The sequence below is a fragment of the Cherax quadricarinatus genome, chromosome 41 (genome assembly GCF_038502225.1).
Source record: "Cherax quadricarinatus isolate ZL_2023a chromosome 41, ASM3850222v1, whole genome shotgun sequence".
Lineage (NCBI taxonomy): Eukaryota > Metazoa > Arthropoda > Malacostraca > Decapoda > Parastacidae > Cherax > Cherax quadricarinatus.
This window is the reverse complement of record NC_091332.1, coordinates 7,056,694-7,077,855: the sequence shown is the minus strand read 5'-3', so window position 1 is coordinate 7,077,855 and position 21,162 is coordinate 7,056,694. Positions and strand designations below refer to the sequence as shown.

General features: G+C 49.6%; 1 protein-coding gene across 1 annotated transcript in view; it reads left to right on the top strand.

Annotated features, from left to right (window-relative positions):
* The window catches only part of LOC128695894 (uncharacterized), a 451,682-nt gene that overhangs the window by 211,183 nt on the left and 219,337 nt on the right, over positions 1-21,162 (top strand). Inside the window, exon 4 of the mRNA XM_070092812.1 lies at positions 3,473-4,103. Within this exon, the coding sequence (XP_069948913.1) occupies positions 3,473-4,103 (631 nt within the window). The remainder of the gene's footprint in view (positions 1-3,472; positions 4,104-21,162) is intronic.

The window sequence follows — 21,162 nt, the reverse complement described above, 5'->3', positions numbered from 1 at the left end:
AAGATAAAACGTCGAAGAGGTTTACGTTTTTTTCATAAGCAGCAAAAAAAAAAAAACATGATAAACACTGGGGAAAATCTGTGTGATAAAAATATCGATAATTGGTAAACAAAATCTTACCTAAGCTAACCCAGCCTAACCTAACTTAACTTAGCCTAACCTAACCTAACCTAACTTAGCCTAGCCTAACCTAACCTAACTTAGCCTAGCCTAATCTAACCTAACCTAACCTAACCAAACCAAACCTAACCAAACCTAACCTAACCTAACCCAGCCTAACCTAACCTAACTTAACCTAACCTAACCTAACCTAACCCAGCCTAACCTAACCTAACTTAACCTAACCTAACCTAACCTAAACTAACCTAACCTAAACTAACCTAACTTATCCTAATCTGAACTAACCTAAGCTAAACTATCCTAACCTAACCTAAACCAACTGAACCTAACCTAACCGAACCTAACTAAGATCGTAGCTTTATTATGTGTGTGTGTGTGTGTGTGTGTGTGTGTGTGTGTGTATCCCCACCAAAGGCCCAGTCGGTGCCGGATCAGCCGGTCTGTGGTTCGTACGTTGGACTGCGTGCTGCCAGTAGTATTAGCCTGGTTGATCAGGCCCTGATCCACCGGGAGGCCTGGTTGTGGACCGGGCCGCGGGGCCGTTGATCCCCGGAATACCCTCCAGGTAGACCCCAGGTAGGCAGGAACCTAAACTAACCTACTCTACCCTAACCTAACTTAACCTACTCTAACCCAACCTAACTTAACCTACTCTAACCTAACCTAACTTAACCTAACCTAAACTAACCTAACTCAACCACGAAGTTTAAAATAGGATGATTTTACGAGCATCATAGCTGGGACTTGACTGCATGAGGAGCAGCAGCTGTGTCCCTGCTGGGTGATAGCACAGCAGCAGCTGTGTCCCTGCTGGGTGATAGCACAGCAGCAGCTGTGTCCCTGCTGGGTGATAGCACAGCAGCAGCAGGTCTCCTGGTGCTGGTTGTGTCACTCTTCACAGCTGTGTAGTCCAGGAACTCAAGGTGATGTGTCCTTGTCAGTGACTGTCGATGTTTACACGGAAGAATGGACGAAGGACTCGAACTGTGTTCTAGTGCACGGCCTGCGGTGCACGGCCTGCAGTGCACGGCCTGCAGTGCAGTGTAGCTGACGTCAGCTTCTGCAGTTGTCTCCCTTTGATGAGCCGTCTCTACCAATATTACACTCTGATGACTGCCTGGGGAGGGAGAGGAGGAGGAGGGAGGTGAGAGACAGGGAGAGAAGATTGAAGGTGAAGGAGAAGGAAGAGAAAGGGGAAGAAGTGGGAAAGTGAAGGAGGAAAGGGTGAGGAAGGAGGAAAGGGAGATGAAAGAGTAGAGAGGGAGGGAGGTAAGGAAGGAACGAGCAAGTGCATTAGAAAAAAAAATGGAATCGTGTCGTAGAAATCGGGGTCTCTCGTTTGACCATTTGAGTGACCTGCGAGGTCTCTTGTGTCCATCTCTGAGTCTGTTCTTCAGGAGGCCTCTGCCTTCTCTTGTTTTGGTCAGAGATTCTCTTGTTTTGGTCAGATACACTCTTGTTTTGGTCAGAGATTCTCTTGTTTTGGTCAGATACACTCTTGTTTTGGTCAGCGATTCTCTTGTTTTGGTCAGAGATTCTCTTGTTTTGGTCAGAGATTCTCTTGTTTTGGTCAGAGATTCTCTTGTTTTGGTCAGAGATTCTTGTTTTGGTCAGAGACTCTCTTGTTTTGGTCAGAGACTTTGTTTTGGTCAGAGATTCTCTTGTTTTGGTCAGAGATTCTTGTTTTGGTCAGAGACTCTCTTGTTTTGGTCAGAGACTCTTTGTTTTGGTCAGAGACTCATTTGTTTTGGTCAGAGACTCTTGTTTTGGGTAGAGATTCTCTTGTCTTGGGTCGAGATTCTCATGTTTTGGTCAGAGATTAGAGAATATTTTCTGTGACATGGATTTAACTCAAGCTGGTGCAGAGTTCACTATGATTTGTCTGGTGTCATAGATTACGTTGTGTCAGGCCTGGTCAAGGACTTTATCGCGGGGGGCGTTGACCCCCGGTCCAGTTAGTTTGGTGCAGTTAGCCAGATTGGGGTTCTGGGGTATATCAAAGGTTCTAATAAGATATGTGTTACATTAAATATTATAAATGTTTCAAAGAGCTTGCCCGCCTGTGAGTGTTCTTTCTTTAACTCAGTTGATCAGTAGTTATTTTTAAAGCGGATGTTTTCTGCAATAATGTTTCGTCTTGTGTTTTACCGTGTGTTTTACCGTGTGTTTTACCGTGTGTACAGTCTACGTGTAGAACATTTCGTTTAGATGAGAAAGATTTTGTACAGGTTATAATTTGGTAATGTATATCTGTTTAAGAAATATGTCTCTGCTAATTTTGTTTGTTCTTGCTGTTGTATTTGTTGCCATTGATCATGGGTTGTTAATAAGCGATCTTTTCAGCTTTGACCTTATGAACACCACATTGTTACTTTCGAACTCGCGCCTGTTATATCAAACAGTAATCAATGATTCTGTATCTGAGTCGTCGTCTTTGTACTTATGGCTCTGTTCTTGGGCCGCAACTGTTTACCGTTCGTGGATGTTGACACCCGAGCATATTTTACATCAGCAACCATAATTATTGCAATTCCAACGGGAATTAAAATCTTCAGGTGATTAAGAACTCTCCAAGGTTCCCAATTCGTGAAAAAACTTACCCTTACTGTTAGGTGGACATGGGTTTAAATTATGATTTTCATAGTGACGATACACGAGGCTGCATCCAGGGTATTAATTTGGGAGATACAAAACTTTGTTGCACTTCTGGTTATTCAGACTTGTATGACAAATAGAAACTTAAGACTAAATGGGTATAAGACAGAAGTTTTGATTGCCAAGAAAAGCCTCACTTGGGGTAGAGATTGATGGAGAGTTTTAGTGACCTTGACTGTGTTAGTCAGGTTGCAGCCACGTGAAGGTCTGGGCGTCCACTTAGACTCTTCCACGTCACTTGTTGGACACCTCAACCAAATTGTTAAATTCTGCAATTTTCTTATTTGTAATTTATATACAGTTTTGAAATATCTTGATAAGCAGTGTCTTGAGAACATAAGAAAGAGCACTGCAGAAGGCCTACTGGCCCGTGCTAGGCAAGTCTTGGTCCTTATCCACGCGCCTATTTCCTTTCAAATTGATTTTTTTGCAATTGTTTGTTGGTTGCTTGGCCTAACTAGCTGAAAAAAATTCGGTTTGAGGTGAGAGGAGGTTAGGACGGAGCAGCAGGTGAACGGAGGTTAGGGCGGGGCAGCAGGTGGTGGCAGGGCAGCAGGTGAGGGCAGATGAGGGCGGGGCGTCAACAGGTGGCGCCGCTCACCTGTGCTCTGATCAATGCTTGCTGCCTCCTGCCCTCCACCTGATCAATACGTGTTGACTACCAGCTTACACTAACCTGTGTTTCTTTCACCCGCAGGCGGCTCTACGAGGCTCGGGAGGTGACGACGCTGGAGCTGCGGCCGCCGCCAGCGGACCTCCTCCTGCCCAAAGTGAAGGAGCAGGAGAGTGGCGTGCTGGAGGGTGTGGGCGTGAGGGAGGAGGAGGAGAGGCGTGTGGCTATACGCATCAAGCTGTGTGGAGAGTGCGGTGCGCGTCACGTAGCAGGAACGTGTCCGTTCTCTCGCCCCACCCACGTTCTCCCGGACACATGCTCGCCGCCCACACACGACCTGCCGCAGCAGAACGGCGTGATCGTAGCCCCGCCCCACCGAGACTCCCCCGTCAATCTCTCCGGACGGGAGGAGGAACGTGAGGGAGAAACGTGGCGGGATCCACAGCGCCCCGGCTCGCCAACCTGCTACGCTAGAACCAGCCTTCCCCCGGGCCTCTCCCTCGAACGTCGCGTCCTCCCGCCGCCGCAGGACAGCTCCGTCGATAGCGACAGCGACGTAGGCGTGATGGGCGTGACGCAAGTGCCCGGGCGGCAGGTGGAGGTGGTGGTGGCACGGGCGGCACTCACCAGATACACTCAACTTGGCCCTGTCGTAGGAGTACCTGTCAGAGAGAGAGACATACCTGACGACTTCTGCATGGTCAACCTGTGGGAGGTGAGTGCTCAACCATCGCTCTCTAAGAGAGGTTCTTCATCAAGGGAACTGGAGCTACTCTCTCCAGCCTAGAATGAAGCCTCATTATCTCTCCTTTCTCCTTACATCATACCCATTATACTCTTCACTTATAAATTCATCTCTCTCACCTATCCACCCTGCCAGGCATGATAACTGATAACATGATTATCCAGCGAGTAATGATAACACAGTCAACATAGCTCTTCCTGCCAATGGTAACTAAGATAACCTCGCCAACATAGCAGCTCTCACCAAGTACTGCAGTCATGACGAGTCACCTCCGTTGTTAATAATTCCGTTACTGAGGTCATCGCCCATACCTGGCGATGATGAGGCGGTGGGCGGGAATGAGCGGGCGTGAGAGGCTCTAGGGGTAGCAGTGCCGCCCTCAGAATGTTGGAGGGGTTGTTAGAGGGGAGGATAAAGAGGGATTATATCAAGTATACCTCATTCTGGGGCGGGATTACACCTACCAAGTCTTCCTTTAGGGGGATTACACCAACCAATCTTTCCTTTAGGATTACACTCACGAAATCTTTTAGGGAGATTTACACCCACCAAATTTTCCTTTGGGTAGGATTATACGAACCAGACCTTTCCTTGGGGCGGGATTACTCCCAATGCTAGACATATAATCCATTTTTTTACAAAAATACTTTCATACAAAAATACTTTCATACAAAAATACTTTCGTTGATAAGGATTTATTTTAGGTGAAGAGCATGGAAGAATCTGAGGGTAATAGATAATAGAACAAGACACATAGGTATCGTAAGAAAGTATTTTACGCCTTTGTAATGGTTCGCTCTATTTAGTGCATCTGTGTAGAGGCTCCCGTGCCTCTAGAGCGAGACTGGGATCAATTAGGAGGGTTCAAGTGGGTTCCGAGCGAGGATCATGAGGTGGAACCGCGGTCAACTAGTTCCTAGCGAGATTCGAGGAGGGTAGGTTCTCTCCCCACCTGGTCTAGGAAGATGGGTTCTCTCCCCACCTGTTCTAGGAGGGTGGACCCAACCTGGTGGGGAGAGAACTCACTAGGGTGGGTCCTCTCCCTGTCAACCCACCTTTGTGACTGACGGGTCGACTCAACCTGTTGTTTTGTTTACATCATGGCCGCTGTCTACCATCATGCGTCACCTGTCTACCTTCACATGTCTCTAGGTAGGTGTGAGGGAGGGAAGGAAGGTAGGTGTGAGGGAGGGAAGGAAGGTAGGTGTGAGGGAGGGAAGGAAGGTAGGTGTGAGGGAGGGAAGGAAGGTAGGTGTGACGGAGGGAAGGAAGGTAGGTGTGAGGGAGGGAAGGAAGGTAGGTGTGAGGGAGGTAAGGAAGGTAGGTGTGAGGGAGGGAAGGAAGGTAGGTGTGAGGGAGGGAAGGAAGGTAGGTGTGAAGGAGGGAAGGAAGGTAGGTGTGAGGGAGGGAAGGAAGGTAGGTGTGAGGGAGGGAAGGAAGGTAGGTGTGAGGGAGGGAAGGAAGGTAGGTGTGAGGGAGGGAAGGAAGGTAGGTGTGAGGGAGGGAAGGAAGGTAGGTGTGAGGGAGGGAAGGAAGGTAGGTGTGAGGGAGGGAAGGAAGGTAGGTGTGAGGGAGGGAAGGAAGGTAGGTGTGAGGGAGGGAAGGAAGGTAGTTGTGAGGGAGGGAAGGAAGGTAGGTGTGAGGGAGGGAAGGAAGGTAGGTGTGAGGGAGGGAAGGAAGGTAGGTGAGAGGGAAGGAAGGAAGGTAGGTGTGAAGGAGGGAAGGAAGGTAGTTGTGAGGTTGGGAAGGAAGGTAGGTGTGAGGGAGGGAAGGAAGGTAGGTGTGAGGGAGGGAAGGAAGGTAGGTGTGAGGGAGGGAAGGAAGGTAGGTGTGAAGGAGGGAAGGAAGGTAGGTGTGAAGGAGGGAAGGAAGGTAGGTGTGAGGGAGGGAGGGAAGGTAGGTGTGAGGGAGGGAAGGAAGGTAGGTGTGAAGGAGGGAAGGAAGGTAGTTGTGAGGGAGGGAAGGAAGGTAGGTGTGAGGGAGGGAAGGAAGGTAGGTGTGTGGGAAGGAAGGAAGGTAGGTGTGAGGGAGGGAAGGAAGGTAGGTGTGAAGGAGGGAAGGAAGGTAGGTGTGAAGGAGGGAAGGAAGGTAGGTGTGAGGGAGGGAGGGAAGGTAGGTGTGAAGGAGGGAAGGAAGGTAGTTGTGAGGGAGGGAAGGAAGGTAGGTGTGAGGGAGGGAAGGAAGGTAGGTGTGAGGGAGGGAAGGAAGGTAGGTGTGAGGGAGGGAAGGAAGGTAGGTGTGAGGGAGGGAAGGAAGGTAGGTGTGAGGGAGGGATGGAAGGTAGGTGTGAGGGTGGGAGGGAAGGTAGGTGTGAAGGAGGGAAGGAAGGTAGGTGTGAGGGGGGGAAGGAAGGTAGGTGTGAGGGAGGGAAGGAAGGTAGGTGTGAGGGAGGGAGGGCAGGTAGGTGTGAGGGAGGGAAGGAAGGTAGGTGTGAGGGAGGGAAGGAAGGTAGGTGTGAGGGAGGGAAGGTAGGTAGGTGTGAGGGAGGGAAGGAAGGTAGGTGTGAGGGAGGGAAGGTAGGTAGGTGTGAGGGAGGGAAGGAAGGTAGGTGTGAGGGAGGGAAGGTAGGTAGGTGTGAGGGAGGGAAGGAAGGTAGGTGTGTGGGTGGGAAGGTAGGTAGGTGTGAGGGAGGGAAGGAAGGTAGGTGTGAGGGAGGGAAGGTAGGTAGGTGTGAGGGAGCTAAGGAAGGTAGGTGTGAGGGAGCTAAGGAAGGTAGGTGTGAGGGAGCTAAGGAAGGTAGGTGTGAGGGAGCTAAGGAAGGTAGGTGTGAGGGAGCTAAGGAAGGTAGGTGTGAGGGAGCTAAGGAAGGTAGGTGTGAGGGAGCTAAGGAAGGTAGGTGTGAGGGAGCTAAGGAAGGTAGGTGTGAGGGAGCTAAGGAAGGTAGGTGTGAGGGAGGGAAGGAAGGTAGGTGTAAGGGAGGGAAGGAAGGTAGGTGTGATGGAGTTTTGGAAGGTAGGTGTGAGGGAGCTAAGGAAGGTAGGTGTGAGGGAGCTAAGGAAGGTAGATGTGAGGGAGGGAAGGAAGGTAGGTGTAAGGAAGGGAAGGAAGGTAGGTGTGAAGGAGTTGTGGAAGGTAGGTGTGAGGGAGCTAAGGAAGGTAGGTGTGAGGGAGGGAAGGAAGGTAGGTGTAAGGGAGGGAAGGAAGGTAGGTGTGAGGGAGGGCAGGAAGGCAGGTGTGAGGGAAGGAAGATAGGTGTAAGGGAGGGAAGGAAGGCAGGTGTGAGGGAGGGAAGGAAGGTAGGTGTGAGGGAGGGAAGGAAGGGAGGAGTAAGGGACGGAAGGAAGGGAGGAGTGAGGGAGGGAAGGAAGGTAGGTGTAAGGGACGGAAGGAAGGTAGGTGTGAGGGAGGGAAGGAAGGTAGGTGTAAGGGAGGGATGGAAGGCAGGTGTGAGGGAGGAAAGGAAGGTAGGTGTGAGGGAGGGAATTAAAAGTGACTTGAGAGAAGGGTGAGAGGGATAAGCGGTGAGTGGTGGAAAGGATTGAGGTAATTCAGAGAGATGAGAGGGAGATCAAACAAGAGAGGAGAGGGAGAGGGAGATCAAACAGGAGAGGAGAGGGAGAGGGAGATCAGACAGGAGAGGAGAGGGAGAGGGAGATCAGACAGGAGAGGAGAGGGAGAGGGAGATCAGACAGGAGAGGAGAGGGAGATCAGACAGGAGAGGAGAGGGAGAGGGAGATCAGACAGGAGAGGAGGGAGAGGGAGATCAGACAGGAGAGGAAAGGGAGAGGGAGATCAAACAAGAGAGGAGAGGGAGAGGGGGATCAAACAAGAGAGGAAAGGGAAATCAAACAAGAGAGGGAGAGGGAGAGGTAAGAGGCGTAAGTGGTGAGAACCTAGGAGAATAATGGAGGAAGGGAGGGGAGGAAAGGAAGGTAGGAAGAGAGGAAGGGTAGGAAAGGAGGGTAGGGAGGGAGGGAAGGTAGGATGGAAGGGGAGAGATGATAGGTGAAGGAGAAAGGATAGGGAGGGAGAAAAGGTTGGAAGGGAAGGAGGGAGGGTAGCAAAGGAAGGGATAGAGGGTAGAAAGGGAAAGAGGGAGGTAGGGCGGGAAGGAGGGTAAATATAGAGAAATATCATGTAAGAGAGCCTTGTATTCCCCTCGTTTTCATGTGTCCCCTCTTTTTTTTTTTTTTTTTTTACACAGGGTTTGACAAGGTTGAGGATCCCTAGCTTTATTGACAAGCTATTTACAGGTTAAGGAGTCCTAACTTTATTGGCAAGCTAAGAGCTGTTACCTACATCAGCTCATTTGAAAGCATTTTTATTGTTATGAGACATACAAGTAGGGAACAGGATGAAGTTGGAGCCATCTGTGGGCCAGATTTTTATTTGATCAGCTGACTTTATCTCGTTGACATCATTATGCTGTACGAATGTGCTCCATACTCGAGTCATCCTGGGTATATAGGATCTCAGATGGAGTGATGTTCTGGAGAAAGGTACAGCCAGAGTGAAGGTGCTGCTTTCTGCCCGTCTTGTGGCATAAAAGCTTGCTTCACGCTGTTCTCGAAGTGGATCTAAGTGTGGTACTTTGACAAATTTTGTACAAATAAAACCCCCCCCAGTTGAACTCTCAAATGAGATCACCAGGATGGGTCAGGCGAAAGAACGTCTTGTCTTTCTCTCTCTGTCAAGCGTGAGATGAGGAGGAAAACCAAAAAAGGGGACATACTAAAGGTGTGACGTCTTGTCCCTCTTTGAATCTTCCCCCCTCTGTCAACGTGAATCGGCAAGTGCTGTGTTCTGGCTGCCTTGTTTGCAATTTACAATATGGTTCTTCATTGTTTGAGTAAAATTTCCCCCAAAGGATATCAACTCCCCAGGTCCCAACACCCCCATTCATCCTTACTGCACACATTACCATCAGGGTCCTAGAGACATCATCATTTGCATTTTCTCAGGTGAAAATTTTTTGCCACCCATTTCAGCTGATATGCTCTCAGCTGGTGATTGATGTGCAAGAGCAGCTGGCATTTCTTCTTTTGGGATAATAAATGTCTTTACAGTCCCAATATGTGATTCTGGGATGAGATGAAAAAGGTCTTAATGACATTCCATCTGGTTCCAGTACCTTCCTTGGGGAAAACTGCCCCAATGGATGTTTTGGATTCCGTTCCATTAGCCACTTAAGATTATAAAATAACCCCAGTGCTTGAATTTTGCTAAGGGCCCCGGGTCCCACACCCCGAAAGCGCCAGAATGTCAGTACTCCCCCGGCTGATTTTGGATTCATCAGTGACTGTCCCACTTAGTGGAGGGTTTAACAAAGTCAGCAGCAGAGAACCTTTTCCTGGCCATATTGACGACCCAAAAGTGTGAGTGAGTCAAAAAACTCTTCATTTTCTTGGATTATTGTCTCGGGATCTCCGTGATTGACAATGCACTTCTGTGTTCTGTTTCTGCTCTGCTTTCTTTTTGTGGGGACACTTTTGCCTCTTTCCATAGAGGGGCCATTTACACTGTCACGTGCTGAAAGATGCAGTTTGGGTGCTGCTATTTGGTCTGCACATCTCAGCAATCTTGGGCTCAACTTGTCGGGGAAAGCCCCCTTTTTCTTGGTCAAAAATTTTAAAGAAAAATGCACCCCTCCTGCCTTTGTACCACTGACAGTTTTTACACAGTTCTTGCAGCAAAGGGGGTCCTTGCTGGATCAGGAACTTGCATTTTGCCATTTCCAAAGAGGTCCGCCTTTTTTTGACTACTGAAAATTGGGATCCTTTGATTTAGAGGTGGAATGAGTTCATCAGGCAGATACCTTTTCTGTCCGACCAGGTACCACCAGGTTTTTACCTACCATACCTGATGTACTTTCTTTTTTTGCCCATCCCCCTTTACAATGGCCCACTTTTGAACGCCCCCTACCCAGGGGCCCCCTGCAAGTTCCTGTTTAGGTATGGATGTCTCCCTCATTCGCCATGCTTTTTACTTAGCATAGAGCCCTCTACAACAAAACCAAACCAAAGGGTGATTGTAGGTTGTCACATTTGCCGGTGAGAATTTTCTTGTTGTAATTAAGGATGTGTCCCGTGAAAACTTTCTTTTTAACATCCCCTGGAACAGCATTCATCGGTGGTGGGGACCCGACAAGGGCTGGCCATCCTCTTTTCCCTAACCCGGTTGTGCGTGTGGGCTCCCCCCTCGTTCTGTTGGGATCTTAAAATTTTAAAAAACAGCCTTGTGGTCAGACGATCCCAAAGTAGCCGAGGGGGTTTAAAGTGACTACCCTTTTGCCAGATCCCCTCACTACTGGGTCAAGGGAGGACCAGAGATGTGAGTGGGGAAAACAACAAAATTTCCATGTCAAATACTGCAAGAAAGGGCATCAAAACCCCCCTGTAAGGGGGTTGGTTGAGGGCACAACAATTATGATATGTTGACAGTTGTTTACAGAAGAGTCAAAATTTTTCCCTTAGGAAGTTGATGGGGTCTGAATGTTTCCACTGAGGCTGACATTGCACACTAGTACAAGGGGACTAGCATTGCAATTTATGTTTATTGCGAAAAACATCATTTCAAGATTGTAGGGGGGGCAACATCAATGTTGGCATGAACCTTTTAGAAGCACACAGCAACACCCCCTCCTTGCCCTTGCCTGTCTCTTCTCATCCATGAGGTGTAAGAATTTTGCAAAAATTTTTTGAGTCCCGTCATCCAAAAAAAGCTTCAACAACACTATCATGTCGGGGCGTCAGTGTTCCCAAAAAATTGTGTGGCTCTCCAAAACATTAGTAATGAAACCTCTAATGTTGGGACAGGATGTGATAGACTGGCCCCCTGATGATTGGTCGCGGGTGGTGGGTGTGTGGGGGATGTAAGATGCCTGCCCTTGAGAGAGAGGGGAGGGTACTGGGCAGCTGCAGGATGTGGTCTGGGTTTTGAAAAGGCAAAATCCCCCTGCTGGGCGGGGATAGGGAAGCGGGGGGTGACGTGTGGGTTTTCCCAATTCAGGATCCTGCGGGTTTTGTTCTGAGAACAGGTCTCAAACAGGTGGCCCTTCTGCCCCAAGTTTTTTTTCTTCGCCGGGGTCCTCCTTTTCCTCCCCCCTTCTTCCCTCTCCTGCCTCTTCCCCCCTCCCTGCCTCCCCTCTTTTTTCCCCCTTTCCCTACCTTTTTCCCCTCTCCTGAATCCTCTTTTTCCCCTCTCCTGCGCCCCCTCATTTTCCTTCCCCCTACCCCCCTCTTCCCCCCTGTTCCCTCTTCCCCCTCCGCCCCCCCTCTTCCTCGTCCTCTTTCTATCTTTTCCAGCTTCCCCCTCCCCAATTCTTTTATTTTCCCCATTCTACCCTTTCTTTTTTTCCCTTTTCTTCCCCCATTTTTTTCCCCCCTTTTTCCTTTTTTCCTTTTTCCCCCATCTCCCCCCTTTCCCTTCCTTATTTTTGCTTCCCCCCTTCCTCCCCTCTTTTTATCCCCTTCATCCTCCTTCCCCCTTTTTCCCCCTGCCTCTCTTCCCCTTCCCTTTTCCCCTCATCCCCTTCTCCCCCCTTTGTCTCCCTCATCTTTTCCCCTTTTCCCCCCATCCTCCCCCCTCTTCATTCCTATTCCCCTATCCTCCTTTTTCTTCATCCTCTCTCCCCTCATCCTCTTTCTTCCCCCATTTTTTCTTCCCCTCATCCTCCTTCCCTCATCCTCCTGGTCTCTTTTCCTCCTACCCCCCCCTTTATCCTCCGGTCTCCTCCCTCTCCCCCTCTCCTCCTCTCCTCCTTTTCTCCCCTCTCCCTTCTCCCCTTCCTCCCCTCCCCATTCCACTCTCCCCTTATCCTTCTGCTTTTCCTCATCTTTTCTCTCCCTATCCTCCCTTTTCCCTCATCCCTTTCCTTTTCTCCCCCATTTTCCCCCTCCCCCTCTCCTCCCCTTCTCCCCATCTTCTTCCCTCCCCCCATCCTTTTGCTCTCCCCCCATCCTCCCCTCCCCCATCCCTTTTTTCTTCCCCCATCCCCTCCTCCCCCCATCTTCATGCCTTCCCCCTCTCTCTTCCCCATCCTCTTACCCCCCCTCATCCTCCTGCTCTCCCCCCATCTTTACTCCCTCATCCTCCTGCTCTCCCCACTCTTCTTTCTCCCTTTTCCCCTCTCCCCCCCTCTCCCCTCAGCTCTCCCCCACTTTTCCCCCCCATCCTCCTGCCCCCCACTTCATGTTCCCCCATCCTCCTACTCTCCCCATCCCCCTTCATCCTCCCGCTCTCCCCCCATCTTCATCTCTCCCCCCTTCCCCCTCCTCCCTCTTCATGCTCTCCCCCCCATCCCCCTCTCTCCTCTCCTCTTACTCTCCCCCCACCTCCTGCCTCCCTCATCTTTTACTTCCCCCATCCCCCTGCTCTCCCCCCATTCTCCTGCCCCTCCTCATCCTTACCCCTCCCCCCTTCATGCCCCCCCTCTCCTCCTGCTTCCCCTCTCTTTACCCCCCCCTCATCCTCCTGCTCTCCTCATCTTCATGCCTCCCCCCATCCTCCTCTCCCCCCATCCTCCCGCTCCCCCTCATCCCCCTCTCCCCCCCTCTTCACTCTCCCCTCTCCTCCCACTTCCCCCCCATCCCCTCCCTCATCTTGATACTCCCCTCTCCCCCTGCCCCCCATCCCCCTTCCCCCTCTCCCCTTTCCCCTCCTACTCTCCCCCATCTTCATCCCTCCCCCTCCCCTTCTCTCCCTCATCTTCTGTCTCCCCCCATCCTTCTACTCTCCCCCCATCCTCCTGCTCTCCCCCCATCTTCATACTTCCCCCCATCCTCCTGCCCCCCCTCATCTTTTCCTCCCCCCATCCCCCCTGCTTCCCCCCATCTTTCATACCCCCCAACCTCCTCTCTCCCCCATCTTTATACTTCCCTCCTCCCCTCTCCTCTCTTCCCCCCCTCATCCTCCTACTTCCCCCCTCCTCCTGCCCCCTTTCATCCTCCCTCATCCTCCTCTCTCCCCCCCTCTTCTTCCCCCCCTTTCCTCCTGCTCTCCCCCCTCTTTACTTCCCCTCATCCTCTCTCTCCCCTCTTCTCCTGTCTCCCCCCATCTTATACTCCCCTCCCCTCCTACTCCCCCCACTTTGCCTCCCTCATCTTCTACCTCCCCCCATCTTCTACTCCCCCCTCATCCTCCTTCTCCCCCCATCTTTCCCCCCTTCATCCTCCTGCCTCCCCCCATCTTGATACTCTCCCCCCATCCTCCTGCCCCCCCTCATCTTATACCCTCCCCTCATCCTCCTGTCCCTCATTTCCACCCTCCCCCATCCCTGCTCTCCCCCCATCTTCAAATTCCCCCTCCTCCTCTCCCCCCTCCTCCCCCTCCCCCCTTTTTTCTCCCCCATCCTCCTGCTCTCCCCCCTCTTCCTCTCCCCCCATCCTCCCCTCCCTTGTCCTCCCTTTAATCTCCCTCGTTCTCTCCTAAACCTCCCGACCTTTTTTTTTTTTCTTTCCCCCTTTTTTTTATCCCCTTTCCCCCTCGTTCTTTCTTTCTTTTCTCCCCCCCGTTCTCTCGCTTCTCTCGCTCTTCCCGTTTTTCTCCCCTCCTTCCTCCGCCTTTTCATCGTTCTCTCGTTCTTCCTCCCCTCTTCTTTCCCCCTTGTTCTCCTTCTTTTTTTTTCCTCTGTTTTCTTCCCTCTCATTCTTACCTCTTGTTCTTCCCCCCGTTCAAAAAATCTGTTTTTTCCCTGGCTTTCTTTTTTTGTTCTCCCGGGGTCTCTGCTTTATTCTCCCTCCCTTTCCCTTCTCCCCTTTTTCCTACCTCTCGTTCTTTCTCCTTCCCTTGTTTTCCCCTTCCTTTTTTTCTTTTTTCTATTTCCTTCATCCCTTTTTTCCTTTCTTTGGACCCCCATCAGGTTTTTTGCCTCCAGTGCTGGTGTTTACCTCCATCTAGGTGTTATTAATGCCTCCAGTGTGGGGGTTTCACCTCCATCGGTGTTATTTAATGCCTCCAGTACTGGTGTTTACACCCATCTAGGTGTTATTAATGCCCCAGTACTGGTGCTACACCTCCATCTAGGTGTTATTAATGCTCCAGTACTGGTGTTTACACCTCATTCAGGTAGCATAATGCCTCCAGTACTCGGTGCTTACACCTCCATCTAGGTGCTGTTAATGCCTCCAGTGCTGGTGCTACACCTCCATCTAGGTAAGAGTTAATGCCTCTGTTACTGGTGTTTACACCTCCATCCAGGTGTTAATAATGCCTCCAGTACTGGTGCTTTCACACCTACCCAGGTGTTATTACTCCAGTACTGGTGTTTACAACTCCATTCAGGTGTTACACTTGCCTCCAGTACTTGAAAGTTTACACCTCCATCTAGGTGTTATTAATGCTCCAGTACTGGTGGTTATAACTCCATCTAGGTAGCATAATGCCTCCAGTGCTGGTGCGTTTACACTCCATCTAGGTGTTATTAATGCTCGTCGGGTGTGTTTGCACCTCCATCTAGTGTTAATGCCTCCAGTGCTGGAGTTCACACCTCCATTCAGGTGTTACACGCCTCCAGTGCTGGGAGTTTACACCTCCATCTAGGTGTTATTAATGCCTCCGGTACTGCAAAATAGCACTCCATCTAGGTGCTATTAATGCCCAGTGCCAGAGCTACACTCCATCCAGTGTGTTATTAATGCCTCCAGTGCTGGTGTTTACATAATTCTCCATCAGGTGTTATTAATGCCCCAGTACTGGCGTTTTACACTCCATCTAGGTGTTACAATGCTCCAGTGCCAGTTTACACTCCATCTAGGTGCGTTATTAATGCCTCCAGCAATGGGTGTTTACACTCCATCTAGGTGTTATTAATGCCTCCAGTACTGGTGTTTACACTCCACTCCAGGTGTTATTAATGCCTCCAGTGCTGGTGCTTACACTCATCTAGGTGTTATTAATGCCTCCAAAGGTGTTTACATCTCCACCTGTGTGCTAATGCCTCCAGTGCTGGTGTTTGCACCTCCATCTAAGTGTTATTGATGCCTGTAGGCTGTGCCACCTCCATCTAGGGTTATTGATGCTCTTATGCTTGGAGTTTATATCACCAGGTGTTAATGCCTCAGTGCTGGTGTTTACATCTCCATCTAGGTGTTATTAATGCCTCCAGTGCTGGTGCCTTGCACTCCATCTAAGTGTTATTGATGTCTCCATTGCTGGTGTTTGCACTCTCCATCTAGGTAAGGTCTCATTGTAGACAACTGTTGTGATACAAATAAGTGTCAGCTCACTCGGGGCCACCCATATGAATATTTCCCTTGCAGTGGCTAGAGCGTGCACAGAGGGGCTGTCACCACTGTGTCATTCACAGAGGGCTGCTCACTGTGTCATTCACAGAGGGCTGTCACCACTGTGCTAGTCTACAGAGGGCTGTCACACTGGTGTCATCTACATAGAGGGTTGTCACCACTGTGCTGGTCTCATGAGGGCTGTCACCACTGTGTCATCTGCACAGAGGGCTGTCGCCACTGTGCTGGCTCACAGAGTGGCTGGTCACTCACTGTGTCATTCACAGAGGGTTATCACCACTGTGTCATCTACAGAGGGCCACCACTGTGTCATTCCACAGAGGCTGTCACCACTGCCTCATTCACAGAGGGTCAGTCACCACAGTCAGTCCACAGAGGCTGTCACCACTCGTGTCATTCACAGAGAGGGCCATCACCACTGTGGTCATTCACAGAGGGCTGTCACCACTGTGTCATTCACAGAGGGCTGCTCACCACTGTTTCACATCTCATAGAGGTTATCACCACCAGCCATTCACAGAGGGCTGTCACCACTGTGTCATTTCACAGAGGGTTGTCACCACTGTTTCATCTACAGGAGGGCTGTCACACTGTTTCATTCACAGAGGGCTGTCACTATTTCTTTGAAATCTTACCTAAAAGTGATCAGGCAGCTTGACCATTCCTGGTGTCTCTTCCTATCTACCAGCATCTCATTTTTCATACTGCTGTTTACCCAAGTCCCTGTCCCTATTCTTGTCATCCTCTCACATATCCTAACGAGAGAAAAAGGCCATGCCCACTAAACACTGGCATTCCTCCCACTCTAAACACCTTCCTCATAGTACCACTCCTTCCTCCTGAATAGCGTATGATTGTTTGGCACACGCAGAGTAAAAGGAGGAGGAAAGTGAGGAGTAGATGAGGCCAGAGGGAAACAGAGAGAGGTGACAGTTTGTGAGGACTGGTCCGAGGGGCGGTTGACCCCGACACCCTCCAGGTAGCACCAGTCCAGACTCTAATTGATCTCACCACTGGGCCAGCCCATTATGATAAGCCTCCGGCCATCGGATTTGGGTACAGGGAGGAGTGATGTAACTATGTAATGCTGTTTTCAGAGGGAGTGGGGAAGAAGGGTTTAATTTTCTGGGAAACAAGGAGGATTTATTATTTATTTTTTACAAACAGGCTCTAAATGCGCATGTCAAACAGCCTGACTTGCTTTGCAATTAAACAAGACGCGTTGTTATTGTGTGGGGCGACGGAGTGAAGTAAGACAACGATGCCATGTTGGTGAACTCGTGGATGGGGAAAGTGGACTTCCTTTGTTTGTCGACAATGGTATAAAACACTGATAAGGTGATAAATAAGACATGTGCACAGTTAGGTATCTTTATTGTTGAAACGTTTCGCCACACATAGCTTCTTCATCAAATACAGATGCTGTAGGTAAGTAAAATGAAATTAGTTCATCAGTCTCCTTTGTTTTGCAGCGGATAAGCGCAGCAACTTCCACGAAGTAGGAAGATGAAATTATGGCTCCTTCTGCAAGATGTAAGCAGACAAGAAAGTGACCCTCTGTGGTGGGGAAGAGAGGCAAAAAGGGAGCCTGCATTTGAACATTTCCATAGTGTCTGTGTGTGTTGGTGGTCGCCCGGGAGTTGGGACCTCACACCGTCCAGCTACCACAGTCCCCATGTGCACTGAAGACTTCCACCATCCTATCCCCTGCCAGTTTTCTTATTCTTCTCGTTGGCCATAGGATGACAGCCATTTCAATGTTTTCTCTCAGTGGTGTAGTAGTTCTGCAGAGGCATACAGGTATCCCCTGGCTTAGAAGTCCTAGTACTGTTGTTCATCAGCGTACCAGCACACGAGAAGACTCCTGCATCACGTTTTGTTATACAGCAGACATTTGTTGAGTGGCAGTGTTCCGCCCCGTGGAACTCCCATACTGTACGGTGGGTAGCATAGTGTGTAAGCTTGGTCTCCTGAACCATACTGTGTGATGGTGGAAGTTTGAGTGTATTTGTGTTTGGTCCCCTGGGACCCATACTGTGACGGTGGGGCATAAGGAGTGTGTGTGTTTGGTCTCTGGGACCCGGTGGCTACTGTGACGGTGGGCAGTGGCGGAGTGTGTGTGTTTGGTCTCCTGGGACCTGCATGACTGTGACGGTGGGCAGTATGAGTGTGTGTTTGATTCCTGGGACCTGTACACTGTGACGGTAAGCATGAGGTGTGTGTTGGTCTCGGGACCTGTACACAGACGGTGGCAGTATGTGTGTTTAATGACCTGCACACTGTGACGGTGGGCAGTATGAGTGTGTGTTTTGTCTCCAGACCTGCACACAGATGGTGGGCATGAGTGTGTGTTGGTCTTCCCAACCTGGCCACTGTGACGGTACAGTATGAGGTGTAATGGTTCTGAATTGTACATCAGATGTGTAGGAGAGGTGGTGAATAGATGAAGAGGTAAACACAACAGCAAGCATGAACAGCTTCTATAAAGATTCCTGATAGTTGCACAAGCCCTACCTTTCAACTTGATAGTTTTGTTCATCACTATGTCAGAGTGTTTGTGCTTAGTCTGTGGGACTACCATCCTGTATGTGGGCAGTACAGTGTGTACTCACCTCATTTTGTGTTGCAGAGGTCGAGTCATAGCTCCTGGCCCCCCCTTCACGATTGCACTAGGTCCTCTCCCCCCGCCCCATGACCCCATCATACCTCGCCTTAAAACTTTTAATGGTTCCTGCCCCCACACATCACTTTCTAGGCTTTTCCCACGGCCTGACTACTTATGACGGGAAGAAAATTCCTAACACCCCTTTGATTCATCTATTTCAACTTACGTGACCTCTTGTGTCTGTGTCCCATCTCAACATCCGTTTTTGTCCACCTTGTCTATTCCGCAGAATTTTATGTCGACAGTTTCCTGACCTCCTGGCCCCCGTGTCACGGCGTTTTCCCCAACCTTTTTAAAGGAAACCCCCGAACCTGGGACTAGTCTTGTTGCAACCTTTGCACTTTCTTTTGACGTGCTTGACTAGGTGATTCCAAACTGGTGCGATCCCCGATGGGCCTAGAAAAGGCAAGATTTAAAAACCCCACGGGGGTTAACCCCACCTTTTTTTCCGGGCCCCCCCTGCGCAGCAGTTATCTGATTGATGGCGCCTCAGGAGAATTTTGGTGTTAACTCACCCCGATCTTTTCTTGAGTGGGGTTTAGACTTTGGCCATCAAAACATATTGTGTCTGGTTCTTTGCCTTCCCCCACCATGACTTTGCATTTGGGGGGTTAAACTAAAGGGGGGTTTTTCCAGGCTTGTAGCCGGGGTGTTTTTTTGTAGCCGTGACCCTCACCCGATTTTTTCTTTTAAATTCACACGTCCGAAAAAAGGGGACATTTTGGTCATCCTTCTGTTATGTCTTTCATATACCAAGAAACACAGGTCCGGGACTGCCCCCGGGGAACCCGCTTGTCACAGGGCCCATTTTGACCCCCATCACGTCCATGACTGTTGTTGCCCCCCCTGTGGATTTCACCCATTGCAGTGCCTTTCCTGTTTGTGTGCCTGATCCTAGCTTTGCAGTAACCTTGTGAGGAATGTGTCAAAGGGGCCTTTTTTGCAGTCCAAAAATGCAGTCGATCCCCCCCCTCTTTTTTCATTCTGTCCCCTTTGTCATAAACCCCCAATGGTTTTTGGACACAGATTTTCCCTCCTAAAACCCATGCTGGTTGTAAATTTATCCCTTGTTTTTTCCAGGTGCCCCACCACTTCTCCATGATGATCCCCATGACCTTGCATATATACAGTTAGTGATACAGGTCTGTAGTTTAGTGCCCCCGTCTGCCCCCTTTAAAAATTGGGACTACATTTGCCATCTTCCATATTTGGGAGTTGCCCAGTTTCAAATGAGGGTTTGAAGATTTTGTTAATGGTCCACAATGTCTCTGTTTTTTTGGACCCAGGAGATGTTGTCGGGTCCCCCCCTTTTTGAGGGTCAAGTTATAAGCCACCCCCTCCTGGTTATATGTACCCATCCAGCACTTGTGGTCCCCCTGCTCTGATTTCCTGAGTCCTACTTTTTTCCCATTAAATACTTTAAATTTTTTGGGAGCTCCTGACAACCCTGGTCTTTTCTGGGGGCCCCCACCCCCTTCCTTAGTTGATTCCGGGCCCTTGACTGTTTTTTTCCCTCCATGGCTGTAAACAGCTTCTGTTTTGGGATTTTGATGCGGTTTTTTCACCCGCTGAGCCCCCTTTTCTATCGGGCATATTCCTGGCTCTCGGCTAATCTTTTATTTTCTATTTCTGTCTTCTGTATTTTCCATTCTCAAATACACCTAGCTTTTGCCTCCTACCCCTTTGGTAAACCCAAAGGGATCATTCTGTTTTTCCCCATTATTTCTTTTTCCCCTTTGGGAAAAAAACCTGTTCTGCCTTTTTGATTTTGTTCCCAATAGCCCATTTCTTTACTTTTTCTGCGCCCCCTCCCATGAATGTTTAAAGGTTCCTAAGCCTATAGTTCCTCTTTGTATTTTGGTTTTTTCCCCCCCACCCTGCGTTCCATTGGGGAGCCCCAACTATGTGTCACCCAAAAAACAGTATTCCCCAGGGGGTTTTCTACTATATCATGATATCCTCGATGTCAAACTACCGGTGAAAAAGGTCCAGCTTGCTGGTTCATCCCCCTCCTCTCTGGTAGTTTTCTAAATGTTGATGAAGGTTTTTCAGCCCAAATCCATCATTTTGGTTTCCATGTTTGGGACCCCAGGCCCAGGTTTCCCCAGTCAATCCCTTTGTGATTGAAATCCCCCATAATAGTAACTTTGCTCCCATGTGTGCTCCCGGCCCCCTTGGCAGTGTGACCATTGTCTGTTGCTTCATCAAATTTTTTTCTTGGCCTCCTGCAGTTCTGTGGGGGTCGACTTCAATTATCACATTATTCCCAGACTTTTTCCCAAAACCTTTCCCCCATCCTTTCCTTCCTTTTTCCCAACCCCACTGGTTTTTAATGAGCAGTGCAACTCCCCCTCCCCTCCCCCTCTGTCTTTTCCCGAGGAGAATCCGGATGGGATTAACTGTTATTCTGGAGTTTTTTTTCGGGGTCATTTTGTCTGGGGGTGTCTTTTTACTTTCTATTCATACTTGTTTGTTATTCCATCATTTTTATACCACACCTTCAACTTTTTTTCAAAATTTTTCGGGGGTATTGGGGGTTGGGGGGGGGGAACCCGATAAGAACATGGTGGGCTGTGGGGGGATTTTTAATGCAGTGGGGGGGGCAATTGATGTGGCATGGTGTTTTGTTTAGAATGTTTTTTTGCATGGGGTTTACCGGGTGGAGGCTTCTATAGGAAGTTTAGGAGGGATTTTATCTTCCTGTGTCTGTGATCTCTGTCTGTCTTCTCCATCCTCTCTTTTCCCCCTTTTGCCTTTGTACCATCTCTTTTCTTCCTTTCTGCTTTTGTTCTGTCGCGGTTGAGATCCTTCCTGTATTGGGATTCCCCCAACGGGCCCCTCAGGATCCTGTTCCCGAGTCGATTCTGCCTTGAAGGTCACTTTTACTGGCTGGGGCCACAAACCCCTTTCCCCCGGAGAGAGCCTGGAGTTTACCCGGGGAGAGTTCCCAACCCCCAAGGGGCCCGGGCTGTGACCAGGCCTCCGAAAATTTTCCAGCTGGGGCAGTGCTTTCCATTGCTTTTATGATACTTTTAGTTTTTTTTCCCTTTTTTTCTTGCTTTTATATGTTTTTTCAATTCCTGGAGCCCATAAAAGATGACCCACCCCATGCCCCCCCTGATATCCCGTGATACCCCCCATTCAATTTATTTTTATTGCAGCTTTCCTTTTTTAGTTTCAC